The sequence below is a fragment of the Meriones unguiculatus genome (genome assembly GCF_030254825.1).
Source record: "Meriones unguiculatus strain TT.TT164.6M chromosome 13 unlocalized genomic scaffold, Bangor_MerUng_6.1 Chr13_unordered_Scaffold_37, whole genome shotgun sequence".
Lineage (NCBI taxonomy): Eukaryota > Metazoa > Chordata > Mammalia > Rodentia > Muridae > Meriones > Meriones unguiculatus.
The window spans coordinates 1934902-1961760 of record NW_026843647.1 but is presented as its reverse complement, the minus strand read 5'-3'; the positions used below and the strand labels follow the sequence as shown (position 1 = coordinate 1961760).

General features: G+C 39.4%; 1 protein-coding gene across 1 annotated transcript; it reads left to right on the top strand.

The window, feature by feature from the left end:
• Window positions 1-1212: 1212 nt before the first annotated feature.
• Window positions 1213-26859, top strand: LOC132650945 (zinc finger protein 120-like). The gene is made up of 6 exons (XM_060376268.1): window positions 1213-1324; window positions 15436-15496; window positions 19169-19355; window positions 19681-19807; window positions 19996-20056; window positions 25598-26859. Exons 1-6 carry the CDS (start codon window positions 1213-1215, stop codon window positions 26418-26420), a joined length of 1371 nt encoding a protein of 456 aa, XP_060232251.1. The 3' UTR covers window positions 26421-26859.

Below are 26859 nucleotides of genomic sequence, written 5' to 3'. Positions count from 1 at the left end.
AGAGTGAATAAACTTTGAGTATTATAAAAAATAAAATTTAAAAAAAATCATTTATATTCAGAAATGAAATGTATAAGGAACTCAGTCTCAACCCAAATTCTGTTAGCAGCTTTTACACTTTTTGCCAAGAGTGCATTTTGCACTTATTACAAAACACAATCCATATTGTTCTCTGAAAAGACTATATGACTCCTGTGGGAGTCATTTATAAAATCTAATAAACTCCTCTGTAGTACTTGTAAATCACTGTAAACTCGACATTTCACCAAAGATGAATATAATGTAGCATAACTTAAGAATCCTGCAATCATTTTTTTGTCAGCATTGTTTGATTGTACTAAGTATGTTCTCTAGACATATTAATCATCTCACAAGAATGGGCTTCTTGGAGTATGTGATTCCTACATTTTATATTTTAATATATATATATATATATATATATATATATATATATATATATATAACTGCAAAAGCATTTAAACACCAAGGTAGTTTAATAAAGAAGTCACCTTAATTTGTATTTTGTTCTTTAATTATAACATGTATAAATAATTAACAAAATTCTCTTTACTTGTTAATATTCTAGGACCCCTTCCATTTGTTGGACAGATTGGTAACTCCACTGCAGTTGAGTAATGGGCTATGGAAGCCTGATCCACCAGGAAGAAGAAAGAGAACTGCTTACTGAATGCTGTGGGGGGCCTCCGGCATGCCCTGAGATCTTGAGTTGGGAGCTTAGAGTCCCCTCCCACAGAGGGGAGCAGCAGGTGGCTGAGCAGCCAAGGTGGGAAGGCTGGGTTGTCCCGAGGCTGGGTGTGCAGACAGGCATAGGCTATCAGAGGACAGGCACAAGCGCTGCTGAAATGCGAATCTCTGCAGATCTGGAGAAGGCACGGTCCTGGACTGGAAGCCAGGGTCAGGGACTAAAGGGCTGAGTCCCTTCCGCACACTCTAACCCTAAGGGAGACAACCTAACCCTAAGGGAGGGATCCTGTCACTCAAGACACTGGCCAATTAGGGCTCTGCCCGGACCCACCAGTCAAGGAAGGGGGCGTGTTCTTCCAGATGCCTTTCTGCTCCTTCAGCTCCCGCTGCTGAGCAGGCTCGCGTGGTTCCGGGTGGTGTGCTCTGAGCGCCAAGGCCGGTGTTTGGGTGCTGCGAGGGGAACTGAGGCAAGCTCCGAAGTTGCAACATGGTGAATGCGGGGAGGAGATGGCGGCTGAGCAGCTGGAGCTGCTGTGCGGGGTCTCTTCCAGGACTGGCTGGTCAGCGGCGGCCACTGGGGAAGGACCTTGTGGTCCTGATGCTCGCGTACCCAGTGATGGTAACTGAGTCACTCCAGTGCGGGAGCTGCATTCACGCAGAGCTTTTACAGCAGGGGTTTGTGGGCAGAATCATCCTCGTGGCAGGATGCCAAACTCGGAGTACTTTAGTTTGTCTTTGTGTTCCAGTTTCTACCGCGTCTTGTACAAGTTCTGCTGTTAATATTTAACCTTTAGGTGTTAGATCCATTCGGAGGTGGTTTTGTGGGGGTTGTAAACAGCATCTTGTGTGTTGGGTAGCACTCCAATATTAAGCTGTGATGAGGAAGAGAAGAATTGATGATGTAAAGGATAGCCAATACTTGGGAAATAATAGGTGACACTAAATAGCATTTAGCCAGGGGAAGGACTGCCTCTAAATCACCCCACAGGTAAACAGTATGCTAACCAGGCCTATTAGAGATTAGCATGCTAACATACACATGTTCACCGGGCTTCTCCAGAAATTAGGCTCCAACCCTAGCAAAGGAGAGAGACAACTCTGATTTACAACCAGCTTCCAGGCCAATCCTCATATCAAATAACAGGCCTCTACCAAGCTGCTCAAGGTGGTTTTACAGGGTCACAACGAACATTATAGCCTGCGATGACATAAAGGTGTTAAAGTAACTTATTCTCCTGATGTAATTGTCCTCCAGAAGCTTAGTGCCTTCATCTGCTAACCTAGGCCTACTCCTGCAAGCTTCTAGCCTCCATACCATCCAGTCTAGGCCTAGAATGTTTTCATCCTCTGAGACTTAATGCTGAAAAAGCTCATCCTTTCTAGTTCTTTCTGAACTCTTGGTGGCCTGTTCAACTCAGCTGTTCTGGCTCAGACTCCCCTCCAAGGTGACTGAATCAATCTGCCTTTTCCTAGTTTATGACTAAATTGCTCCACTTGGCCTCATACTCACTTTGGCAATATGTTATAATCTTCTGGATGGTTCTCATTCTCTGGCTCTGTCTGTGTTCACCTGTGCCTAGTTTCTCTGTTCAACTTGTGTCTGTAAAAGTCTCCCAGTAAAACTTTTGAATTTTGCCAACTCAACTTGACTGCATTGCCTCTCAACTCACTGACTCAGCTGAACAGCCTGAGCAGAAATGGCTAGAACTCAAACATCTGCATACCACTGTTTCCTGAGGGCTAGGGTTAAAGTTTTGTACCACCACACCCAAACCTAAGCTTTTCTTTACCTGAAGCTTTCTCTACTGGCTGGCCTTGACCACAAAGACTGCTTATGTCTTTCTCCTGGGAGTAAAGGTGTGTCTATATTCCAACCAGATCATATAGACCTAGAAAGTCTTTGGATGTGATCTCTTGCCAGAACAGCCATGATTTGAATTAAAATTCATTTACCTAAAGGTCCAGTTTTCTTTTTGAGAAAAGAATAGTTTTGCCACAGGGGCAAGCCTATACTGGTTTACAACTGTTTGAAAAGGAAAAAAAAGACAAAAACAAAACAAAACAAAACAAATGTGTTTGTGTTCACAGCTGTCCTGATTAATGAAGGCATTCCATGAGGCCTTCATATAAGGGGAATGGCATAGTTCTTTCTCAGTCCCATTAACATTTTTGGCATAGCCAGTAACAGACTGGGACCTAGGCCTTGGGAGCTTTCACTAAGTTCTCCATGTATTGAGAATAAAATGGAGTTCCTTCTCAAAAGCCAGGAATATGTTTGAGAGAGCCTGTAATGGTCTGAGTCTCAGGCCTTTGGGGAGGCATTGCTTCAGATCATGAGATCCCAGCTCTTTCCACCACATTGGGCTGTGGTTGTCAACTCCAAGGCCACTGTAGGCTTTGTTAGTAATGTTCTTGAGAGACCCTGTGTTCCTCTTAATGCAGCTCTGTTTCATTAGACTCCTCGTGAATTTGTTTCTACTTATGATATTTTCTGCTGACATCACAGAAGTTAACCATTTCCTTCCATTTCCCCTGAAAGTAGTATACCAGATGCTATTCTTGAGAAGCTAACTTGGCCATGGACCTCTCAGAGGCTGAACCACCAACTAAATAGTATTCATGGGCTGGATATAGAACCCCTCCACATATGTAGCAGATGTGCAGCTTGGTCATCATGTAGCTCCCCTAACAGTGGGAGTCCTGACTGTTTCTGACTCTGTGCCTGGGTTTGGATCACTTTCCTTCCACCTGGACTGACTTGCCTAGCTTCAGTGGGAAAGGGAACAATTGGTTCCATTTAGACTTGATGCATCAGGGTATGTTGGTACTTAAATGGGGAAGGGGATCTGCTTCTATGAGGATAGAGGTAGGGAGGAGTGGGCTGTGGGGGTGAGACAGGGAGGAAAGGAGGGTGGATTTTTCCATCTGGCTGTTCAGTGATTAAATAAATGAACTGAAGGACAAAAATGCTTACTCGGCTTAACACATACCTTGCATAAGACCTCCCCGCCCCAGCTTTTACTTTTTCCAATGTTGCCTTTTCCTGTCTTTTCCTCTTCTGGCATACTCACTTCAGGACCCTGTCACTGAATAGTGACCTGCTGTTTGAGGGCACTAGTCTACTTCTGGCAATATTTTTGCTGTGTAAATCTTTCTAAGTGGCTAGACTTACAAGTCCCCAGTCCACATTTTAATTGTTGAAAACCTGGGACTGAACCTAAAAGTGACTTAAGGGTTACAAGATATGTGTAATGCAAAAGGCTGTCCTCCACTGCCTCCTTTAAGCATTGGCCAGAGCTGAATGTATGCTGTCATTAAATGTACTCTGTCTTAATTACTCTTTTAATTGTGTTTGCAGTGATTTCTCCTTGGGAGGGGATATTAGTTCTAGAACAGTTGCATCTTCACCCTTGTAGATAAATGTTTTCAAGGCAAGCTATTTGGACTGAGGTCACCTTCATCCCAGTCTGTTTCTCCCTAGGGCAATGACCTTGCTTTCCTCTTGATTAAAATTTCTAAATTCTTTAGTTAAATGGCTGTGCCACAGAAGAGCTCTATAATTTGAGTTAGTAATAAACTGTCCATTGCAGTTACAGTGAAAGGATTTGCATGTGGAGCATGGTTTGTGCCTTCTGTTCAGAACAGGAAGAACAATCTATTATATACAATTGCTGTGTGAATCAGGGTAGGCAATAGCTAGATCAAAGACTAAGGCAGTCAGCTGCAGGGACAGCTCACAACTGTCTGTAATGCCAATTCCAAGCAATCTGACACCTTCACAGTAATGCACAGAAAAGAAAATTAAATATTTTTTTTAAAAAGAATTTCATTCCTAATTAAAAATGGATTCCTCATTAGTTTCTGTTTAGAGAAATGTCTCCAAAAACTCAGCGTTTCTTCATGCTATGTAGTTAAGACTAGCTTTGAACTACCTAATCTTGCCTTTGTGGCCCAGTGTCTTGCAACTCATTTCAGGCTGGACCTTAACCTGGTCAGTGAAATAGAAAAGGAACCAGTGAATGAGGTCCTTCAAACATCCCTGGCTTTCATAGAGTGGGTAATTACAAATAAAGAGGGACCTGTGTATGAATTGAGTTCAATGACCTACTTTGAAGCTGGTGTCATCATAGCACAGAAAGGGATGGAGAAAAAGGATGGTGAGAGCTTTCCTGCTTGGACAGAAGTGTCAGTTATTCAGTTTAAATTGTTAGGAAAAGTCCAAACTGGCACTACTTGGAGTTCACAGACCAAGGCAATCAAGATTCTGGAAGAGGAACTAAACTTATTTCTAGAAACCAAATTTCTACAGTTACACTGGTTCAACAAACACAGAAGACCTGGGCAAACTGGTGTGGCCGAGCCTAACAGGAATGTTATTACTCTAACAATAATGTGCATCCCAAGAGAAAAGGAGTGCATAATACTTGGTGTGCTCTTCTATGCATGTCTAGTCCCAGAAAAATCTTGGGGCATGAATCCAGTTTCAACTTTTTTTTATACATTTTCTTTTTTTTTAATATTTTATTAATTACACTTTATTCATTTTGTATCCCCCCATAAGCCCCTTCCTCCTCCCATCCCAATCCCCCAATCCCTCCCCTTTCTTCATGCATGCCACTCCCCAAGTCCATTGGTAGTGGAAGTTCTCTCCTTTCTGATCTTAGTCTATCAGTTCTCATCAAAAGTGGCTGCATTGTCCTCTACTGTGGCCTGGTAAGGCTGCTCCCCCCTCAGGGGGAGGTGATCAAAGAGCAGGCCAATCAGATTATGTCAGAGGCAGTCCCTCTTCCCATTACTATGTAACCCACTTGGACACTGACCTTCCATGGGCTACATCTGTGCAGGGGTTCTAGGTTATCTCCATGAATAGTCCTTGGTTGGAGTATGAGTCTCTGGGACGTTCCATGTTCAAATTTTCTTGTTCTGTTGCTCTCCAGTTTCAAGTTTTTAAAACAAGTTTTGAGATTATAGTGAAATCATTTCAACCTCCTCATTCTTTCCTACTGTTAAGTCTCAAATCCTGGGACAAATGGCTGAGGTACCTATTTAACAAATAAAAGCAGGCTCAGCTGCTGGTTCTCCAAGCATCCCTGTTTCTACCTGCCATAGGGTAATGGTTGGCATACCCAGCCTTCTAGACCAGGGTCTGAGGTCCCCTTTCCCTGGGTGGTCTTCCTTATGTAATCCAACCATTTTGGTTACCTGGGCTTTTTCATCTATTATTTACTATCCAGGCATCTTGGTCTAGCTTTCCCCTCTCCCCTCCTACTTTTTCTCATAATTCTCACAGTTATGTCCCCTGTGGACTCTCCCAGATGTCCCTGCATCTGGCTATTCTGTCCCTTTTCTCTATAATAAACTTTCTACGCCACCATACCTAGAATCATCCATGACCTTTCCTTTTTATTTCTTTGTTTTTTTTTTTTTTTCATTCATTTCCCATTTACCACTCCTTTCAAATTCTTTGTCAATTTTTGTTTTAATTGTTACTGTTTGACTTTGACTTGTTTGGCTTCAGGGTTTCTCAGCTATAAGGTAGAGATAGCGACACTGAAAAATGATTGTGTGATGGAATGTGCACACAAAGGACCCTGTGAGGTAGAAGAGGAACTGTCTCCTTGTGTCTTGGAAATGAAAAAGTCATACTAAAATACAGATTTCTTAGAGTAGGGCTCTATGTGTGCCTAAGGTGTGGGCCCAGCTGGGAAGGTCTCAGCTCCCTGAGCTATTTGATCTCATCCCCTAGTAGAGTAGCTGTTAGTGTCCTTAAGCCCAGCTGGGTAGTCAAAGGAAACGAGGGACTCTAGGCAGACCTATCAATCAGTAGCACCAGTGGGAGGTAGCTCATAGTTTGTTTCCAGGATTCTTTTCTGATGCAGCTGAAGAGAACTGTGAGGGGGACTTCAAACCATGCAATGGTGAGTGTGTGGGCCACTGTACCAAAACCAGGAGGAACAGATCTGCTAAGCTCTCAGAGTCTGATATTTTGATGCTGAGACTGTGGGTCAACTGTCATTCTGTTGATCTATGTGGTGACTTGGGGATTGGTCCTTGGTCTCTGAATCTTCCTTGAGTGTGGATTCCTTGGGGGCAATGGGTGGGGCTGGGAGAATTCCTCTGCATCCCTAGCAGCTTAAAGCTGTGATACTTAAAATATCACTGTCCAGTGCACACGTGCACACACACACACACACACACACACACACACACATTGCTTTTGGTGTGTGGTAAGAAGAGAAATTGGAAAACTTATGGTCTGCTCTCTAGAAGTTCTGAACCTTGCATTCCACATTCAGGTTTGTGTGGCAAATTTTATAAATAGTTTTGACGCTGGTAGAAAGTGGGCAATGTGCATTCTTCAGCAATTTTTGTTTGGAATATTTTTATCTTTTCGCTACTTTCAACCACAGTAGTGTGATTCAGGAAATTTTAATTTCGGGACACAAAAGGAATTTCTGTGATGCAGAGGTTTCTAAGGTGTGCCTGGTGTTGGGTAGGTAGATAAGGCAGATTCCATATCTTGTGGCACAATCCATGTGGGAGTAAGCAAACATGAAAACACTCACCACATTGGTTTGTGTGTGGCTTTCAGTGGGGTTGGATGTGCCTGAAACCACAAGAAGGCATGAGGGGCTGTAGAATCACTTTTTTTTTTCTACAAAGAACTTCAGAGCATAGAGCATGTTGTCTCTCCTTTTGGAAGAGTGATCTACTATAGTTGGTGGGTCAGAAATATAGTACTTTAGAGGTCAGTTTGAGTTGCTTTTGTAAGAGTTTTGAAGTCTGTTTATTTAATTTCTATACACATATAAACAAATGTAACCTTGGTCAAGTACGCATTTTTTCCTGGCCGAGTTTCCTTCAGTCTTTTGAGGAAAAATTGAAAATATTTTTAGGTTTATGATTTTGGCTTTTTCTCTTCCTCTCCTAATTTTGTCACAACTGTTGTACACATTCTTGATAGTTGGAGCTTTGATGATACATTCAGAGGTCACAGTTGCCCATGTGCTTACTCTTACTACATAATCCTATTTGGAATTTGTGTCATTTTATATGGCATATAGCTTTGGAATATGCTTTCCTCTAGGAAATTTATAGAAATTTTCTTTGGATTCTGTTCAATTCATGATGAAATAGAAAATAGCCAATACCTTTGTTTTTTTAGAATATATCATTCCATTGGTGTATGGAGAATAACTTAACTTCTTCTCACACTCCTCAAATATGCTTGGCAGACCCAGTACAACCTGTTGCCTAGGCTTTGGGAGATTTCCCCAAGATTCTTAGGCATTTAAAATAAAGCAGTGTTCCTTTTCTAAAACCAGCAATAGGGTCATCTGCAGGGTCAGGGCATTTGAGGAGGGCTTCCTTCACATTCTGAGAAACCAACTGTATGCAACACATGGAATTACCCTCATCAGTTCCAAAGTCACTGTGGTCTTGTTAAATAATTTTCTTGATATCCTGTGTTCCCTTTGCGCAATGTTGTAATATTAGTCTCCTCATGGTTTTATACCATTGTATGAGTATTTCTGATCAATTCATAGATGTCTCCTGTTTTCTTCCATTTGTCACCAAGAAGTAGTGTACAATATTATATTATTTTTAAGAAGCTTACTTAGTATAAGACATACCTTGTGCAAAACCTTCCTATCCTAGCTTTTACATTTTCTACCTTCTACTTTTCCTAACATTTGATACCTCTGAGACTTCTCAATTATACCATGTCACTGAATAATGAACTGCTGTATTAGGGCAGTGGAGCATATAAATCATTCTAGGAATATCTTTGCTGTGTAAATTTCCCAAGTTGCTCAGTAGCTAGACTTGAACTCTCTAGTCCATACTGAAATTGTTTAATATATAACCTGGAGCCTAAAATAGACTTAGGGAAGATTGCACATATATGGAGCACAAAATGAGTTTTAGACTGTCTTCTCTTATAGCATTAACTAGAACTAGATACATGCTAGCTACTATTAAAGAGAACTTTTTTCATTAAGCATTTAATTGTGTGTGGCATACTTTCTTCCTGGTGGTTGATATTAATTCTAGAATAGCTGCATCCTCATCCTTTTGGAAAAATATTATTGAGACAAGTGTTGTTGGCTTAGGTTACATTGATCCCAGTCTATTGCCCCCCAGATACATGACTTTGCTTTCTTTTTACATTGATCCCAGTCTATTGCCCCCCAGATACATGACTTTGCTTTCTTTTTTGTTAAAATACCTAAATTCTCAACTTAAAGTCTATACACAGCAGAGTTTTAAAAAGTTACTCATTTGAGACATATAATGAGCTATCTGTTGTGTGTGAAGTAGGAAGACAGCTTGGAAAAAATGAAGGTCATATTTCTGGACATTTTAAACATTGTTTCCTAATTCAGTTGTTTTGTGATAAATGTTACAATTTTACAAATAGGTAAGAAATTGATGTCAAGGAAGAAATGTGGATTAGACTTCAGCAGTATTTAATTAGCATCCTTTTACCTTTCCACTAAGAGCAGTCACAATGATATAACTTAAGGAACTCAATTCCAGGGTTTAAAGGAGTTTCTGAGTTGCAGGGTTGTCTCAAGTGTACATGGTGATACATGCAGTTACATAGGACCGATTTCACATCTTGTGCTGGAATAGATGTGGCAAGAACTAAACATAAAATTGCTATTTAACATTGTTTTGTTTATGGGAATCAGTAGGACTGGGTTTACCTGAAATCTCTAGGATGGCATGAGCTACAGCCCCATAGCCCTCCTTTTTGGTGACCTCTATTTACAGAGAGAGGTCGAGAGCATGGGGAGTTTGTTTGAAAAAAAATCAGTTGTATCTAGAAGGTAATTTGAACAGTGTAAGGGTCACTTTAATTTATTTTCATTGGAATGCTGACATTTGTATTTATTTAATTTCTATATGTATACAATCATATGTAACATTGGTCTTCCTCACATTTTCTTGGTTGAGTTTCCTTAGGTATCTTGAGGAAATCTTGACTATAGTTTTAGGTTTATGTTCTTGGCAATTTTGCTTTATTCTTTCACAAAAATTGTGAACAATTTTCATTGTTGTGGTTGTAAAGTAAGTGCAGAAGTCATATTTGGTCTCTATGTGTAATTCATCTTCATAATCCTGCTGATAATGCTGACTTGTTTTTTTTCACATGGTAAATTCAGTTGTTGGCATTCTATCATAACATGGCTGGTTGCCACATTCCAAAGAACATGCATAGGCTGGACTCACGTACCCTACACATATCCAGCTGATGGGAAGCTTTGTTTTCATGCCAATCACCTAGCATTTGAAAAGGGGGTTGTCTGTGACATGGACACTGTTGCCTGTTTATGAATCACTTTACCCTAGCTTGGCTGCCTTCTCTAGTCTCAGAGGTAGAAAATGCACTTAGTTTGTATGCAACTTGTTCTGCAGAGATTTGGTATGGGGAGGCTCCCTTTGCCTGAGAAGAATGGAAGGAGGAATGGGGAAGATGGTTGGAGGATGATACCAGGAGGAGAGGAAGTATGGAGCTGCAAGCAGGATTTAAAGTGAAAAAAAGAAATAAAATAGTGAGAAAAATGGCTGGTTTCTATGTAAGTGAGAGATTGTTTTGATTGATGATTTCTATAGAAGGCTATTGTATTGAGGGTGGAAATATCCTTAAGCAGGTAGCCCTGGGCTCTATAAGAGAGTTAGATGAATAAAAAATGATGAATAATAGAGCAAGGCAGGAAACAATATTTGCCATGGTTTTTGTCTTAGTTTTCTTGATACTTGAGTTTCTATTCTTGGCCTCCAAAAATATGTACTGTGATTTGTCAGGACCAAACAAGTAAGCCCATGCATGACCTGAGATGTTTTTGGTTACAGGATTCAGTCACAGAAGCACAGTAGCAAGTTGTACAGAAAGGGGCATGCCAAGTGACTTTGCTCCTGGACAGACTTGAAAATGCTCTCTTTTTCTGAGGAATTTGGAAGATATCAGGACTTGAGCTGGCAAAAGTCCAGAGCTGAACTGGCTCTTCTTGTAAGACCTGGAATTTCAGAATGTTGAGTGTAGTGCATACAGGGGACTTGGAGGTCATAAGATTTCAGTGGAAAATAGACTCCATGAAAAATTAAGCTGAAGTCATTTTTGTGGTAATTTGTCCCCAGATTAGTCTGATTCTGCTCATGTCCTAAGAAATTAAGTAAGGTAGAATTAAAAATCAGGGACTGATTTCTTAGTTGGAAATGTGTGTATTCAAACCTGGAGTGGATGTAAGTAATTAGTCAAGGCTACAATTGAATTCTTGATTTGCACGTGTCAGCCTTCTGAGTACATGTCTAAGAATGGAAGATGTACCTCCATGTGTTCTGTTTTGTCAACATATATTACCAAGATTATTATTAAAATTCTTAATAGAATATATGAATGTATGTATATATTGTTTGAAGTTCCATGCTTCTTCATGTTCTCATTAGTTACTATATGGCACATCATGTTGAAGTTCTGCCTTGTCATAGAATTATCTAGCGGCGCTAACAAAAATGAGATTTATTTCAAAAAAGTATGTTTTGTGTGTGTAATGTGACTATATTTAATGACAGATATGTGAAGACTTGACACTTTTGGGATTTATTTTGATCATTCTTATGTGATGGTCAAGGTCATGTTACTTAACTACATCTGGAAAGTGTCTTTAGACATAGATGCTATCAACCACATTTGATAGATGGGCTTTGACACCTGATAACTCTCCACTCCCTTCAAATATAGGATAATTCAGTACTGTGTTCTTGTTCATATGATAAGAGTGTGCTGTTTAAGGCAAATCAAGCAACCTTGAAGTGCCTAGTTTTAAACAATTATGTACACCTATCCTTGGATCATCCCAGGTACTCAGCAATGGCTATATAGCCTTTTTTTTCTGTAATCAGCATTGAATTATCTGTCTGCAGTAGTTCACAGAATGTTTGATTTCTGTCATGCTTTCTAGTCTTCCAAGCTTACACCTCCTCTTCTGCCCCTCCTGTCTTCCCAATCAACCAGTGCCTTGTGGGTGGGACTCTGTTAAATGAGTTACACCTAATGTTTATTTCACAGTGAAGTTTCAGGTAAGCTTCAAAGTATGGAATCTTCTGAGCCAAACACAATGGCCTGTGGAGAAGAAATAAGTGCAAAAATTTGAGTCCAGCCTGGGTAACTGCCCTCCCTCACAGAAAACAAAGAAGGTAGAAAGAAAGAAAAGACAAAGTAGAATCTTCGTCTTTCCCACCTTTCTTCTTTGTGGGCTCATTTAATAATCATTTCCCAATGGAGACCATGCTACTCTCGTGTATTTCCATAGATGTAGGTTTCAAACCTGGGACAAATGGCAGAGGTACCTATTTAGCATATCAAAACACACCTGCCAATTTTTCCAACAGCCCCTCAGTCCTCCCATTATATGGTCCTCCAGGCTGCCATAGCCCACCCCACATCTTGAATTCTATGGCCCAGGGCCTGTGCTAACATTCCTTCTCAGCTATTCTTCCATATATAGTCAAACTATTTTGGTTACCTTGTCTTGTTGAGAGCCATGCAGGAGCAACACCAAAACATCACTAGAAGTTCCTTCCTCTGTATTCTGAGTGATGAGATTGAAGCAATACACTACTAGGACCATCTTCAACAATAAGTTTTATGGTACAAGTTCTCCTCTCTCTTTTTTGAAAACTAGTCATTATTTTACATGTCTGACTGTTTTGACTGTGTGTGTCTTTGTTCTCCTTTCATTTTTCTTGAACACAAGGTCAGAATTTGTCAGAATCCCTGGAATCTGAATTTCAAATAGTAGTGACCTGTCTACTATGAAACCTATGTGCTCTGGAAGGAACTTCACTGCTCCTAGCTTCTGAGGTATTTTCCACCCCGTGTTTTCTGTTCCTGATTATGCTTCTTCTTCAAGGCATTCTAGTTCACTTGGGGTCAAACTTCTGTTGAGGTGGTCCTTTTAGGTGTCAGATAGGAAAACAAACAATGGTGAGAGATGACAATGAAAATCTCATGCAGCTTTATTTGTCAACCTGGATCAGACATGGGGAGTGTGATCCTAAGCTGTTAATTCCGTGCATATTTAAACAGAGTAGAATTTGGGAAAATATTTCCAGGCAACAATCAGTCCAGTTCCATATTCATAACAAAGATATAGGTGTGCCTATATAGAAACTCCTTATGAAGTCCATGTAATCATAAAGGTGGGTTCTATAGCTTAAAGGCTTATAATGTACTGTCTCTGACCAGTAGCATAGAGGTCAGCCTGCAAAAAAATTACATGTGACATCTGCCCTAAGAATGAGTAACAGTCTGGAGAAGAAAATGTCTATAATAATCATCCTGGGAAACTTGGGTAATGTCTGCCTCTATAACAAGTGGTAAGTGAGATCTACTTCCACAGGTAGCAAAGTGGTCATCAGGTCATTATCAAACTTTGCTCCTAGTCTTTTGGATTGAATGTAGTACTTTAGCTCCTTTATTAGGAAAAGACATCTTTGTGATTGCCATTACATTTATCCCTAGTGATCTATGGGTAAAAGAACCTTTGTGTCCCCAGCATCCAGTTGCTGTTTAAAGAGTGGAAGTCTCCTGAAATTGGGAGAATTATCTTTTAGCAAGGATGAGCACCGTAGGTGATTCTCCCATGCCATGTGGTCAGTTCTGAAACCATATACACACAACCAAGAGAAATGGACTCACCAAATTATATCCACTTATTTGAGCATATATATTCATGCTTACTTAGCAACAAAGAAATTGGAAAGAATTTGGGAAGGAAGGGAGAGAGGCCAAGAAGGAGAGAATCATAGTTAATTAAAACATATAAAATAAATTTGAACAAAAGAACAGCAATTATGAGCAATGCTAGTTGTGACAGAGGACACAAGTCTCATCTGCAGAAAACACATCATAGCTAACCATTTGCTGTAACTTCAGTGCTTCCTTCTGGCTTCTTATGGTACTATACACAGACACATGCAAACAAAACACCCAGATGCAAAAATAATAATAAAGTTGAAACTATGGTATTCTCTTTAGTGATGTTACAGCCCTGAGAGAGACCATAGTCATGGTAATTAAAATGAACTTTTATTGGATCATCATGGAAGCAGCTGTGGCCTTTCTCTGAGCTAGTGTTGTAGAAGGAATTTTATTGAGACATTAAAATGGCTCGGCAAAGGTGTTCCTAAAGGATAGTGTCCTTTAGATGCTGATAGGTGTATTTTCCTTGAAGTTTTCTGAATTGGTGCTCACTTTTTTTGTATGAATGAAAAATGTAACATTGAAGCATCCACCTGATAGATCAGACATCATGATTACCAGATGGCAATGCCTCCTGAGCAATCTATTTTCATGGCGTCATTTACTTCATTTTCAGCTAAGAACGTGTGGTCCAAGATAATCATTCCAGAGGCATTTCTGTCTATGATTTTTAAAGATTTACATGTATTTCTGCATGACTTTGAGCTAAGAGTTCCCTTATATCTCCTGTTTTGCAGTGTGACCACATTCAGAATTTTATTTAGTATGCCTTGGGAGAGGTGAAACGACATTTGAACATATCCATATTTTCTAAGTGAAAGCACAATGCTTGCTTTGTTGAAGAAAAAAATGCTTTGGAAAGGATTGTCATGTTCTTCTGGCCTGCCCCAGGAAAAAGCATCTTTTTCAGTTCTTCTGTCTTGGATGTTGTGGTTTCTCTTCTGCATAGTTAGTTTGACCATATCTGGATTTAACTAAAACCAAAAGAGTTGGGTACTGTGGCAAATTTTTCTCAATCATACCTTTTTATGTGGAAAAACCCATCTTTATTCTGAGCGTATTGAGGTGATAAGATTCACCTATAATCTAGGTTGCAGCTTTTGGTTGCATCCTACATGTATAAAAGGCAAGGAAGAGCATAGCTCTTTCTCTCTTTCTGCTTGCCCTACCTCTGACTATCAAGGTTATATTTTCTGACATTAGAACCTACTTCGTTGGAATTTTGGTATATACTGATGATCATCTGAGACATTCAGCCTCATGGACTGAACAACTACTAGCTTTCTATTGTTAGTCAGCCATTGTTTTGAACTTGTTGAGCCACAGCCTGTGAGTCATTCAAATAAATCATTCATTCCTTGAGTTAATTTATCTAGGAAACCTTGAAAAATATAGCTGTGTGTTTCTTTTTCCCTTTCTCACTGAAGAAGATGTGCAGGCTAACAACAGTGCTCCACACTGTCATAACTTTCTTGCTTTTCTGTTAGGACTGTTTCATCATACCTACCAGGTGAAAAGTAGCTGCACTTTACCTGAACCAAACATGAAGACAAAAAAAAAAAAAAAAAAAAAAAAAAAAAGAAATCATGTTTCCCAAATTCTCTCTCTTTAATTTTGGGACAGATTTATAACTCCACTGCAAGTTGAGTATACAAGTTATCCACCTTGATTCCAGGAAGAAGAAGAAGGGAAAGTGCCTAGTGGGTGCTGTGACTTGCTGAGGTCAGGATCACTGCTCACACAAGGAGCAGTGGAACAGGCAGATATTCAGAGAAAACTCAAGTGGCGGGTCCTCCCTTGGCTGGATGGGAAGACAGGCAGGAAGGCTACTGGAGGAGAGACACACTAGATATTGAAACACTAATCTCTGCATTCCTGGAAAAGTTTTGTCCCTGGATAGGAAATCTGAACCAGGAACCAGCATACTCTGTACCTTCAGCACATTCTAACCCTAACAGGTGTTTATGTCACTCAAGATGGACTGGCCAGTCAGAGCCTCCAGACAGACTTGCCTTTCAGGTGAGAAGGCAGGTTCTTCAGGCACTCATGCTGGATGTTTTGCTCTGTAGCTGATCAAGCTTGAATGATTGGGTCTGAGATAACTGAGAACTGCTCCTAGGTGTCATGAGGGAAGCTAGAGCAAGTTCCAAATTCCTGACATGGTGAGTGAAGGGTCACTACCCATAAATGGGAAGAGCAGGCTGGTGAGCACAGCTAGCTTCCTGAGGCTGCATGGGAAAACAGATGGGTAAGCAACTGAAGGACAGGAACAAGGGCTTCTGAAATGCAAATGTATGTAGATCTGGAAAAGGCATGGCTGTAGACCGAGAGCCTAGGACTGGTAGTGTTATGCTCTTTCCCTTCAGCACACTCTCAGTCTAAGTGAGGTCCTCATATCACTCAAGACTCACTGGCAAATCAGTACCTGCAGGATAAAAGGAGGCACTTTCTTCTAGCAGCCAACCTGTAGGTTCTGCTCTGTTTCTGGGCAGGCTTGTATTCTCTGAGCACCACTGGGTAACAGTTTGAGGGGAAGTCTGGCAAAATCTGAAGTTGCAACATGGTGAGCTCAGGTTCCCTGCCCACAATGGGGAGGAGCAAGAAGCTGAGCTCCAGGAACCGGTGGGATGGATTCTGGCCAAAATTGGGTAGTATGCAGCAGCCATATGCAGCCAACTCTGTGGCCTCTTGTGGTCCTAGTCATTTCCTTGACCCGGATCTGGCCTCTAATAACTTCACTATGGGGACTTCATTTGGGCAAATCTTTTGGAGCATGGCTTGTGTGTAGAAGCATCCTTGGCAAGATGCCAAACCCAGAGAGCATTAAATTCTCTAAAATCTTCTACAAAGTCTTCCCTTAGCATTTAACATTCAAGTGTAAGATCCATTTAAAGTTAATTTTATGGAGGTTGTAAAGGCATCGGCTGTGTTGAGTAGCACTCTAATATTAATTCGTGATGTAGGAAGTAGAATCAATGGTATAAAGAATATGCCAATGCTTACAAAATAGTAAAAGGCACCAAATAGAATTTTGCTGAGGGAAAACTACCTCCAAACACCCTACAGATGAGTATTATGCTAACCAGCTTGTTAGAGGTTAGGATGCTAAAGATACACGTGTGTTCACTAGGATTGTCCAGACATTTGACTGCAAACAATGACAAAGGAGACACACCTTGTTTCACCCAGGCACTAGGCCCATCCTCATATAAAAAAAACAGACCTTTACCAAGGTGCTCAAAGAGGCATTACAGGTTCTTAACCAACATTAAGGCCTGGTGTGCCATAAAGGTGCAGTTTTCTTCTTGAGAAAAGCATGGTTCTGCTACATGTTTTGAGAGCTGGACTGGTCAAGCAAAGGATTCTCTTTGAGGCCCTCCTGTATGGAGAATGGCATAGTTCTTTCTCAAACTATGAACATGCTTGGCAGAACCAGAAACAGCCTGCAGTCTAGCTTTGGCAGCTTTTTCTAATGCCCTGATGCATTGATAATTAAATAGAATCACTGTTCTAAAGCAAGGGATACTGCTTGGGAGAGTGGGTAAAGTCTCAGGTCAGGGCCTTTGGGGGTGGGTTGCTTCAGATCCTGAGATGCAAATTTGTCCTACCACATAGAGCTTTGTTTGTCACTCACAAGGCAACTCTGGACTTGGTCAGTAATGTTCTTGGGATGCCTTGTTTTTCCCTTGTGCAGCAATGTTTCATTAGACTGCTCTTGATTTTTTCTCATTGAATGATAGTTTCTCTTCGCTTCCTAGATGTCTCCCATTTTTTCCCTTGACTCTGTGTCCCTGATATGAGGGCCACTTTTTCTTTGTGGGCCATATTATTGATCTGCTTTTGGATTTGGTTTGTGAGTATTATATTGAGCATTTTTGCATCCCTGTTCATAAGGAAGTTTAGTCTGAAATTTTCTTTTTTTTTTGTTGAGTCTTTGTGATTTATTTATCAAGGTGAATGTGGTCTCATGGAAGAAGTTTAGCAATTTTCCTTCTATTTCTATTTAATGGAATAGTTTGAGGAGTATTTGTACTAGCTGTTCTCTGAATGTCTAGTAAAATTCTGTTCCAAAACCATCTGGCTCAGAGCTTTTTTGTTGTTGTTGTTTTAGGAGAGACTTCAAAAGACTGCTTCCATTTTCTTATTTTAAAATTTGGTATTTTTCATTTTGAAGTCAAAATTGCTTTTTGTAGTCCTGGCTGTCCTGTAAGTTGGTATGTAGTCAGAGCAGGCCTCAAACTTAGAGATCCACCTTGAAGTGGCTCTAAAGTGTTGGGATTAAGTGTAGGCTCACATGCCTTTTGTTTTGTTTTTATATTATTACCTGATAGCCCTGATATATAAGTTTTCCACTTGTCAAATATATGATCTTGCATTAATCTTTATCATGATATTAATACTACTTGAACCTTCTGAGTCATATGATTGCAACTGTGTGATAGTCTTCCTATTTTTGTGCTTGTTTTAAAAATTTTTGAATTAATATTACTATTTTGACTCTATATGGGAATAAGTACCTCATATGTGTCTGGTCTTCACAGTAGTTAGAAGATTGGCTCAGAATTCTTGAATTTGGTATAATGGATAGATGTGAGCTTCTATTTGTGGGGTATGTCGAGGTTAATCATTTGTAGGACCATATGGAATGGTAAGTAAAGCTTCAGAGACTCCTATGACTGCTTGAATGGTCCAGATCCATTGCACACAGTGTTAATCTACTAGGGACTCCTAGCATACTAATGAAGTCTCAAAATTGATCAGAGGCTAGGGCAGTGACTGCTTCCCTCTTCTTTCTGGAATTCTCCTAAGGTGACCTTGCCCCCCAGCAACTTCCACATTTCCTCATAGTACCAACCTGATTGCTTGTTACTGGTACTTGACCCTAGAACAGGATGGTCTGATTAGGCTTTCAGATATTTAAATGCTGTTACACTGGATAATAAAGTTAGATCTGCACCTGTGAGTCTTGTCTCTGGAGTATGTTTCCCAGGATTCTGTGTAGGCTGTGTCACCATTCATCTCCCTTCCCTATGGTTCCTGATCCAAATATTTATGCAAGTTCTGGCAATCAGGCCCAATGACTTTCAAGACCAGCAAGAAATTTTCACTGCCAAGCCATCTCTCATTCCCTATGTTGCTTATCCATGATTAACATTTACATTGTAGATATTTTAATCTATTTTTTTGTAACTGTTTAAACATACATCTCATTTTAGCAATATCGTATAAATGTTACAATCTAAAGTAAGGCAGTTTAGGTTTCTAGAAGATGTATACAGCACTGGATGGAACATATAACTCTGTAGAAACTTGCGTCAAGATCTGTCAGTTCTATCTTTTTCATTTGTTTGAGTAATTTTTGCAGAGTATTCAGGTTCTTATTATGTACCCGTGACTATTGCATACACCAAGCTATCATCCATCTCTATGAAAAACACCTGCCTCTGTCTCCTGAGGTTTATTGGAATTAAAGGCATGAGTAAATACACCCAGCTTGCCCATTGTTTTATAGTTTGGAATTGTTCATTCAATTTCTGTATTGTGGGCTTGTGTGAGAGCCTACTGGCAGGGTGGAACAGTACCTGAGTGGGGAGTGAGGATTGAAATAATTAAAACAAATCACACTACAAATGGGATAGCGTGAGAGGGCTGTCAGTAATACTGCAGCATTCCATAACTCATTTTTTATAGGCGAAGCAAAAACAAGTCACACCAATATAAAAAGAAGTTCCTGAAACTACCAAACGTCTTTCCTAAAACTACTTCCTTAAAGCAGATATGGTCTAATGTCACACAAAAAAGTTTAAAGGGACTTGGAACAAGTGCTAAGGAACTTGGGGAAATTTCCTCTTTTCTCTATCTCCAGGTGAAGGCCAAGGTGAAAACTTTTTTTGATAAATAACAAAACAGCTTGAGCAACAAGCAGCTCTCCACAGGCTCATTACTGTTGATCTGTTTACTTTTCTCTCTCTTGATTTCTGTTAACTGGCATTTCTCTTGCAAGGTTATATCCTCCTGAAAGGATGCAGAAACTAGAGAGGTAAACCTCACTATTCAGTTTCTTTCTAAAAGGAGTTGGTGGTTACATTAGAACTTATGTGTCAGAAAATAAGTAGAACACTGGAATTATGGGAACATATAGTATATACTTCCAGTGTTGCAAGTATCATGCTTTCTGATATACACTTGTGTGGATATTTTAGAATGCATTGACCTACAATGATGTACATGTGAACTTTACTCGAGAAGAGTGGGAGTTGCTGGATTCTTCCCAGAAGAACCTTTACAAAGATGTGATGCTGGAGATTTACAAGAACCTCACTGCTATAGGTACAAGAATGAATCTTCCTTACTTTTTAAAATAAGGGGAAAATTTTTCTTTATTGATGCTCTTCTGTAATATCAGTTGAGGGTGAGAAAGAATGAGGTGAATGATTCTATGTTTGACCATAAATCATGACCTAAATTTTGCCTAATTTCCAATAATAAATCATACATTTTGTGGTACTATGTTTCAGGCTACAATTGGGAAGATCATAATACTGAACAGAATTGTCAAAGTTCTAAAAATCATGGAAGGTAATTTCCACATGCATGCTGATACGAATATTCCGTTGAATTTTTTTTAATATGTCCTGGGAGGTTTAAAGAAAAGTAACAGCATAAAAGGACTGATTTACATATATTTATTGATGAGTAATAACTTGTTACCAAAACATGTACTTTAATGTCAGGTATTTAATTTGTGTTTTCAAGGAATTCCTCTAAGAAAGGAGGCAAGGAAACAATACTTTACCAAAGATCACATTTAAATCATAACCCCATTAGAGCTGTGCTATAGAACTGCCATCTGTTTACTCTTTTACAACTCAGATTTTACAAAAGGTATTCACATTAACTAGATAATCAAAGTATGCTCCAAACATTAAACTAATCAATTAGTCCATAGTAAAGCTGGCATTACTCATTGACTTGTATTAATGTTGCTAAGTTTCATGAGAGGGGCAGTTTTCTGGAGTCAAGAATATTGTGAGAAAAACATAATCCCTATACCATATATCGATCATGAAAAAAAATCAAACTGTGTGAATGCGACGTGAAACCATGTCAAATATTTTTCTTCTTCTAATAGGTGTATCATATGTCACAATAAATAAAAGCCATGTTAGTATAAGGATATTGAAAGAAGCAATGTACCTCCCAGAACAATGAAAAGATATATAGTAGTTCCCATTTTTAGTAGTTTTTTTAAAAATGTGATACATGTTAATGATTTATATGGGATTTTCAGACATAAGTAATGACACATAGGCTTTTTTTTTTTTTAATTTTTCATCAATTACACTTTATTCATTCTGCATCCCCCCATAAGCCCCTCCCTCCTCCCATCCCAATCCCACCCTCCCTCCTCCCTCTGCTTGCATGCCACTCCCCAAGTCCACTAATAGGGGAGGTTCTCCTCTCCTTTCTGATCTTAGTCTGTCAGTTCACATCAAAAGTGGCTGTATTGTCCTCTACTGTGGCCTGGTAAGGCTGCTCCCCCCCCCAGAGGGAGGTGATCAAAGAGCAGGCCAATCAGATTATGTCAGAGGCAGTCCCTCTTCACATTACTATGTAACCCAATTGGACTCTGAACTGCCCTGGGCTACATCTGTGCAGGGGTTCTAGGTTATCTCCATGAATAGTCCTTGGTTGGAGTATGAGTCTCTGGGAAGTTCCCTATGTTCAAATTTTCTTGTTCTGTTGCTCTCCTTGTGGAGACCCTGTCCTCTCCAGCTCTTACTATTTCCCAGTTCTTACCTAAAATTCCATTCACTCTGCCCAACAGTTGCCCATCAGGCTCAGCATCTGCTTTGATAGTCTGAAGGGCAGAGGCTTTCAGAGGCCCTCTGTGGTAGGTTCCTAGGTTGTTTCCTGTTTTCTTCTTCTTCTGATGTCCATCCTCTTTGCCTTTCTGGATGGGGTTTGGACGTTTTAGTTAGGGTCCTCTCTCTTGCTCAGTTTCTTTAGATGCGCAGGTTTTAGTGGGTTTGTCCTATGTTGTATGTCTATATGAGTGAGTATATACCATGTGTGTCTTTTTGCTTCTGAGACAACTCACTCAGGATGATCCTTTCCAGATCCCACCATTTACCTGCAAATTTCATGATTTCCTTATTTTTCATTGCTGAGTAATATTCCATTGTGTAGATGTACCACAATTTCTGCATCCATTCTTCAGTTGAGGGGCATCTGGGTTGTTTCCAGCTTCTGGCTATTACAAATAAAGCTGCTACAAACATGGTTGAGCAAATGTCCTTTTTGTGTACTTGAGCCTCTTTTGGATATATGCCCAGTAGTGGTATGGCTGGATCTTGAGGAAGCGCTATTCCTAGTTGTCTGAGAAAGCGCCAGATTGATTTCCAGAGTGGTTGTACAAGTTTACATTCCCACCAGCAGTGGAGAAGGGTTCCCCTTTCTCCACAACCTCTCCAGCATGTGTTGTCACTTGAGTTTTTGATTTTGGCCATTCTCATGGGTGTAAGGTGAAATCTCAGGGTTGTTTTGATTTGCATTTCCCTAATGGCTAATGAGGTTGAGCATTTCTTTAAGTGCTTCTCTGCCATTCGGTATTCCTCTACAGAGAATTCTCTGTTTAGCTCTGTTCCCCATTTTTTAAGTGGATTACTTGGTTTGCTGCTTTTCGGCTTCTTTAGTTCTTTATATATACTGGATATGAGTCCTCTGTCAGATAAAGGGTTGGTGAAGATTCTTTCCCAATCTGTAGGTGGTCGCTTTGTTTTGATGACGGTGTCCTTTGCTTTACAGAAGCTTTTCAGTTTCATGAGGTCCCATTTATTGGTTGTTGCTCTTAGAGCCTGTGCTGTTGGTGTTCTGTTCAGGAAGTTTCCCCCTGTACCAATAAGTTCTAGGGTATTTCCCACTTTTTTTTCAAGCCGATTTAATGTGTCTGGTTTTATGTTGAGGTCTTTGATCCACTTGGACTTCAGTTTTGTGCAGGGTGACAAGTATGGATCTATTTTCATTTTTCTACATGTAGACATCCAGTTAGACCAGCACCATTTGTTGAAGATGCTATCTTTTTTCCATTGTATGGTTTTGGCGTCTTTGTCAAAGATCAGGTGTCCATAAGTGTGTGGGTTTATTTCTGGGTCCTCCGTTCGGTTCCATTGATCCACCATTCTGTTTCTATGCCAGTACCATGCAGTTTTTAAAACTGTTGCTCTATAGTACAACTTAAGATCAGGGATGGAGATACCTCCAGAAGATCTTTTATTGTAGAGGATTGTTTTAGCAATTCTGGGTTTCTTGTTATTCCATATGAAGTTGAGAATTTTCCTTTCCAGGTCTGTAAAGAATTGTGTTGGTAATTTGATGGGCATTGCATTGAATCTGTAGATTGCTTTTGGTAAGATGGCCATTTTTACTATGTTAATCCTACCAAGCCATGAGCATGGGAGATCTTTCCATCTTCTCATATCTTCTTCTAATTCTTTCTTCAGAGATTTGAAATTTTTTTCATACAAGTCTTTGACTTCCTTGGTTAGGGTTACTCCGAGGTACCTTATGTCATTTGTGGCTATTGTGAAGGGTGTTGTTTCCTTAATTTCTTTCTCAGCCCTTTTGTCTTTTGTATACAGAAGGGCTACTGATTTTTTTGAGTTAATTTTGTATCCTGCCACTTTGCTGAAGGTGTTTATCAGCTGTAGAAGTTCCCTGGTAGAGTTTTTGGGGTCACTCACGTATACTATCATATCATCTGCAAATAGTGATAATTTGACTTCTTCCTTTCCAATTTGTATCCCCTTGATCTCCTTCAACTGTCTTATTGCTCTAGCAAGGACTTCCAACACTATGTTGAAGAGATATGGAGAGAGTGGGCAGCCTTGTCTTGTCCCTGATTTCAGTGGGATTGCTTTAAGTTTCTCTCCATTCAGTTTGATGTTGGCTATAGGCTTGCTGTATATCGCCTTTACTATGTTTAGATATGTGCCTTGTATCCCTGATCTCTCCAGTACTTTGAACATGAATGGATGTTGGATTTTGTCAAAGGCTTTTTCAGCATCTAGGGAGATTATCATGTGGTTTTTTTCTTTCAGTTTGTTAATATGGTGGATCACATTGATGGATTTCCGTATATTGAACCACCCCTGCATACCTGGGATGAAGCCTACTTGGTCATAGTGGATAATATCTTTGATGTGTTCTTGGATTCGGTTTGCAAGTATTTTATTAAGTATTTTTGCATCAATGTTCATAAGGGAGATTGGCCGGAAATTCTCTTTCTTTGTTGAGTCTTTGTGAGGTTTAGGTACCAAGGTGACTGTGGCTTCATAGAATGAATTTGGTAATATTCCTTCTGTTTCTATTTTGTGGAATAGTTTGAAGAGAATTGGTGTTAGCTCTTCTTTGAAGGCCTGGTAGAATTCTGCGCTGAAGCCATCTGGTCCTGGGCTTTTTTTGGATGGGAGACTTTTGATGACCGCTTCTATTTCTTTGGGGGATATAGGTCTATTTAGTTGATTTACCTGGTCCTGGTTCAGCTTTGGTAAGTCAAATCGATCAAGAAAATTGTCCATTTCATTTAGATTTTCAAATTTGGTGGCATATAGACTTTTGAAGTAAGTCCTAATGATTGTTTGGATTTCCTCAGTGTCTGTAGTTATATCCCCCTTTTCATTTCTGATTTTGTTGATTTGGGTGGTGTCTCTCTGCCTTTTAGTTAGCCTGGCTAAGGGTTTGTCGATCTTGTTGATTTTCTCAAAGAACCAGCTCTTGGTTTCATTGATTCTTTGAATTGTTTTATTTGTTTCCAATTGATTAATTTCAGCCCTGAGTTTGATTATTTCCAGCCGTCTACTCCTTCTTGGTGTGTCTGCTTCTTCTTTTTCTAGGGTTTTTAAGTGAGCCATTAGGGTGCTTGAATGAGCTGTCTCGAATTTCTTTTTGAAGGCACTTAGTGCTATGAACTTTCCTCTTAGCACTGCTTTCATTGTGTCCCACAAGTTCGGGTATGTTGTGTCTTCATTTTCATTGATTTCTAGAAAGACTTTAATTTCTTTCTTTATTTCTTCCCTGACCCAGCTAGTATAGGGATATTGAAAGAAGCAATGTACCTCCCAGAACAATGAAAAGATATATAGTAGTCCCCATTTTTAGTAGTTTTTTTAAAAATGTGATACATGTTAATGATTTATATGGGATTTTCAGACATAAGTAATGACACATAGGCTTTTTAATATTTTAAAGCTTAGGCAATTTAGCTGGACAGATTTTGAGCCAACTTTCTACTTTAATACAAATGACCTCGCCTACTGTCCCACTGCATGGCCAGCTGTACCTCGTGATTCCTGTTCATGTCTGTCTGTTAATCTAAGTGTCCTGCTGGTGAATCTCCTGTTTTTTCTTTCTTCTTTCCAGCCATCCTCTCACTCAGAAGTTCTGCCCTCCATTTTGTACATTGCTATCAGTTGTTAGCTCTATATTATTTCTAATAGACAAGAAAGGAAGGACAAATGTTTACAAAATATATGACAGGTGATGGGCTGTAGAACTAACAATAATAAGATCTGGCCAGCACTTAGATCTTTGCTGGTTCAGCACTCAAAACTCACATGTGAGGTCACACTTTCACACAATATACCCCAATAGCAATTAATTGTAGCAATATACCCCAATAGCAATTAATTTATTCAACTTCATTTATGAATACTCCCAAACCATACTGCAGAAAATATACATTTTAGGAATGTGGAAATTCTTCTGCATGTTCCAGTTATCTTTGTAAATGTATCATGGCTCGGTATAGAAAAAAATATTAATCTAATTAGTGTGCTTAAGCTCTGCAGTCTTGCAGTTCTCTACAAATATGCGGGAAAAGATAGAAAAAATAACATGCTATAAATGTAAGCCAGGTTATAAATGTTCTTACCACCACAGGTATTTTATAAAATACAGAAGGAAAACACCATGAATGTAAAGAGTTATGAAAACTCAAGGTTTAATTTCTCTTTACCTTTAAACCAAATTATAAAATAATTCACATGGGTAAAATAGTTATTGGTGTAATTACTGTCATGACTGTGGTAAAGATTTCACATGTGCCAATTATCTTTGCAGGTACGAAAACAGTCATACTGGAAAGAAAACCTATGAATATACTGTATGGGATAAAGCCTTTGTATATCATGGTCGTCCTCAAAGGCATAAAAGAACCCATACTGGAAAGAAACATTATAAATGTAACCAATGTGGTAATACCTTTGCATGCAACAGTCATCTCCTCAGACATAAAAGAGCACACACTGGAGAGAAACCTTTTGAATGTAACCTATGTGGTAAAGCCTTTGCATATAACAGTCATCTCCTAATACATAAAAGAACACACACTGGAGAGAAACCTTATGAATGTAACCAATGTGGTAAAGCCTTTGCACGAAACAGTCATCTGGTAGTACATAAAAGAACACACACTAGAGAGAAACCTTATGAATGTAAACAGTGTGGTAAAGCCTTTTCATATAACAGTGTTCTCCTAAGACATAAAAGAACACATGATGGAGAAAAACCTTATGAATGTAACCAATGCGGTAAAGCTTTTGCATCTAACAGTGATCTCCTAAAACATAAAAGAACACATATTAAAGAGAATTCTTATGAATGTAAGCAATGTGGTAAAGCCTTTGCATATAATAGTCATATGCTAATACATAAAAGAATACACACTGGAGAGAAACCTTATGAATGTAACCAATGCGGTAAAGCTTTTGCACGAAAAGGTCATCTTGTAGTACATAAAAGAACACACACTGGAGAGAAGCCTTATGAATGTAACCAATGTGGCAAAGCCTTTGCATATAACAGTGTTCTCCTAAGACATAAAAGAACACATACTGAAGAGAAATCTTATGCATTCAACCAGTGTGTTAAAGCCTTTGCATGACAGAATAGTCTTCAAACACATGAAAGAACACACACTGGAGAGAAACCTAATGAATATACACAATATGGTAAATCCTATGCATTTCACAATAGTCTCCAAAAACAAAGAAGAACACACTGGAGAGAGACCATATGAATGTAACTAATGTGGTAATGTCTTACCCAATACAATCCTCTAATACACAAAATAACTCATTTGAGTAAACCTGTGAATGTAACCCATGTGGCAAAACCTTTGCATACCATAATAATCTACAAATACACAATGGAGTGAAACTCTATGAATGTAACCATTGTGGGAAAGACTTTGTGCTCAACAGTCATCTAATACGTTAAAGAAGACATACTGGAGAGAAGCGCTATGAATGTAACCAGTTTGATGAAATTTTTGCACTTCAGAATCATCTTCAAACTCATGAAATAAATCATACTGGACAGAA

What these genes read in the sequence shown, in the direction of transcription:
- LOC132650945 (XM_060376268.1), top strand. Translation starts at nt 1,213, where the DNA reads ATGGCGGCTGAGCAGCTGGAGCTGCTGTGCGGGGTCTCTTCCAGGACT. An exon ending in ATCTCCAGGTGAAGGCCAAG is followed by an intron (nt 19,356 to 19,680) that starts GTGAAAACTTTT and finishes TGGATATTTTAG; the next exon opens with AATGCATTGACCTACAATGA. An exon ending in CAAGAACCTCACTGCTATAG is followed by an intron (nt 19,808 to 19,995) that starts GTACAAGAATGA and finishes ACTATGTTTCAG; the next exon opens with GCTACAATTGGGAAGATCAT.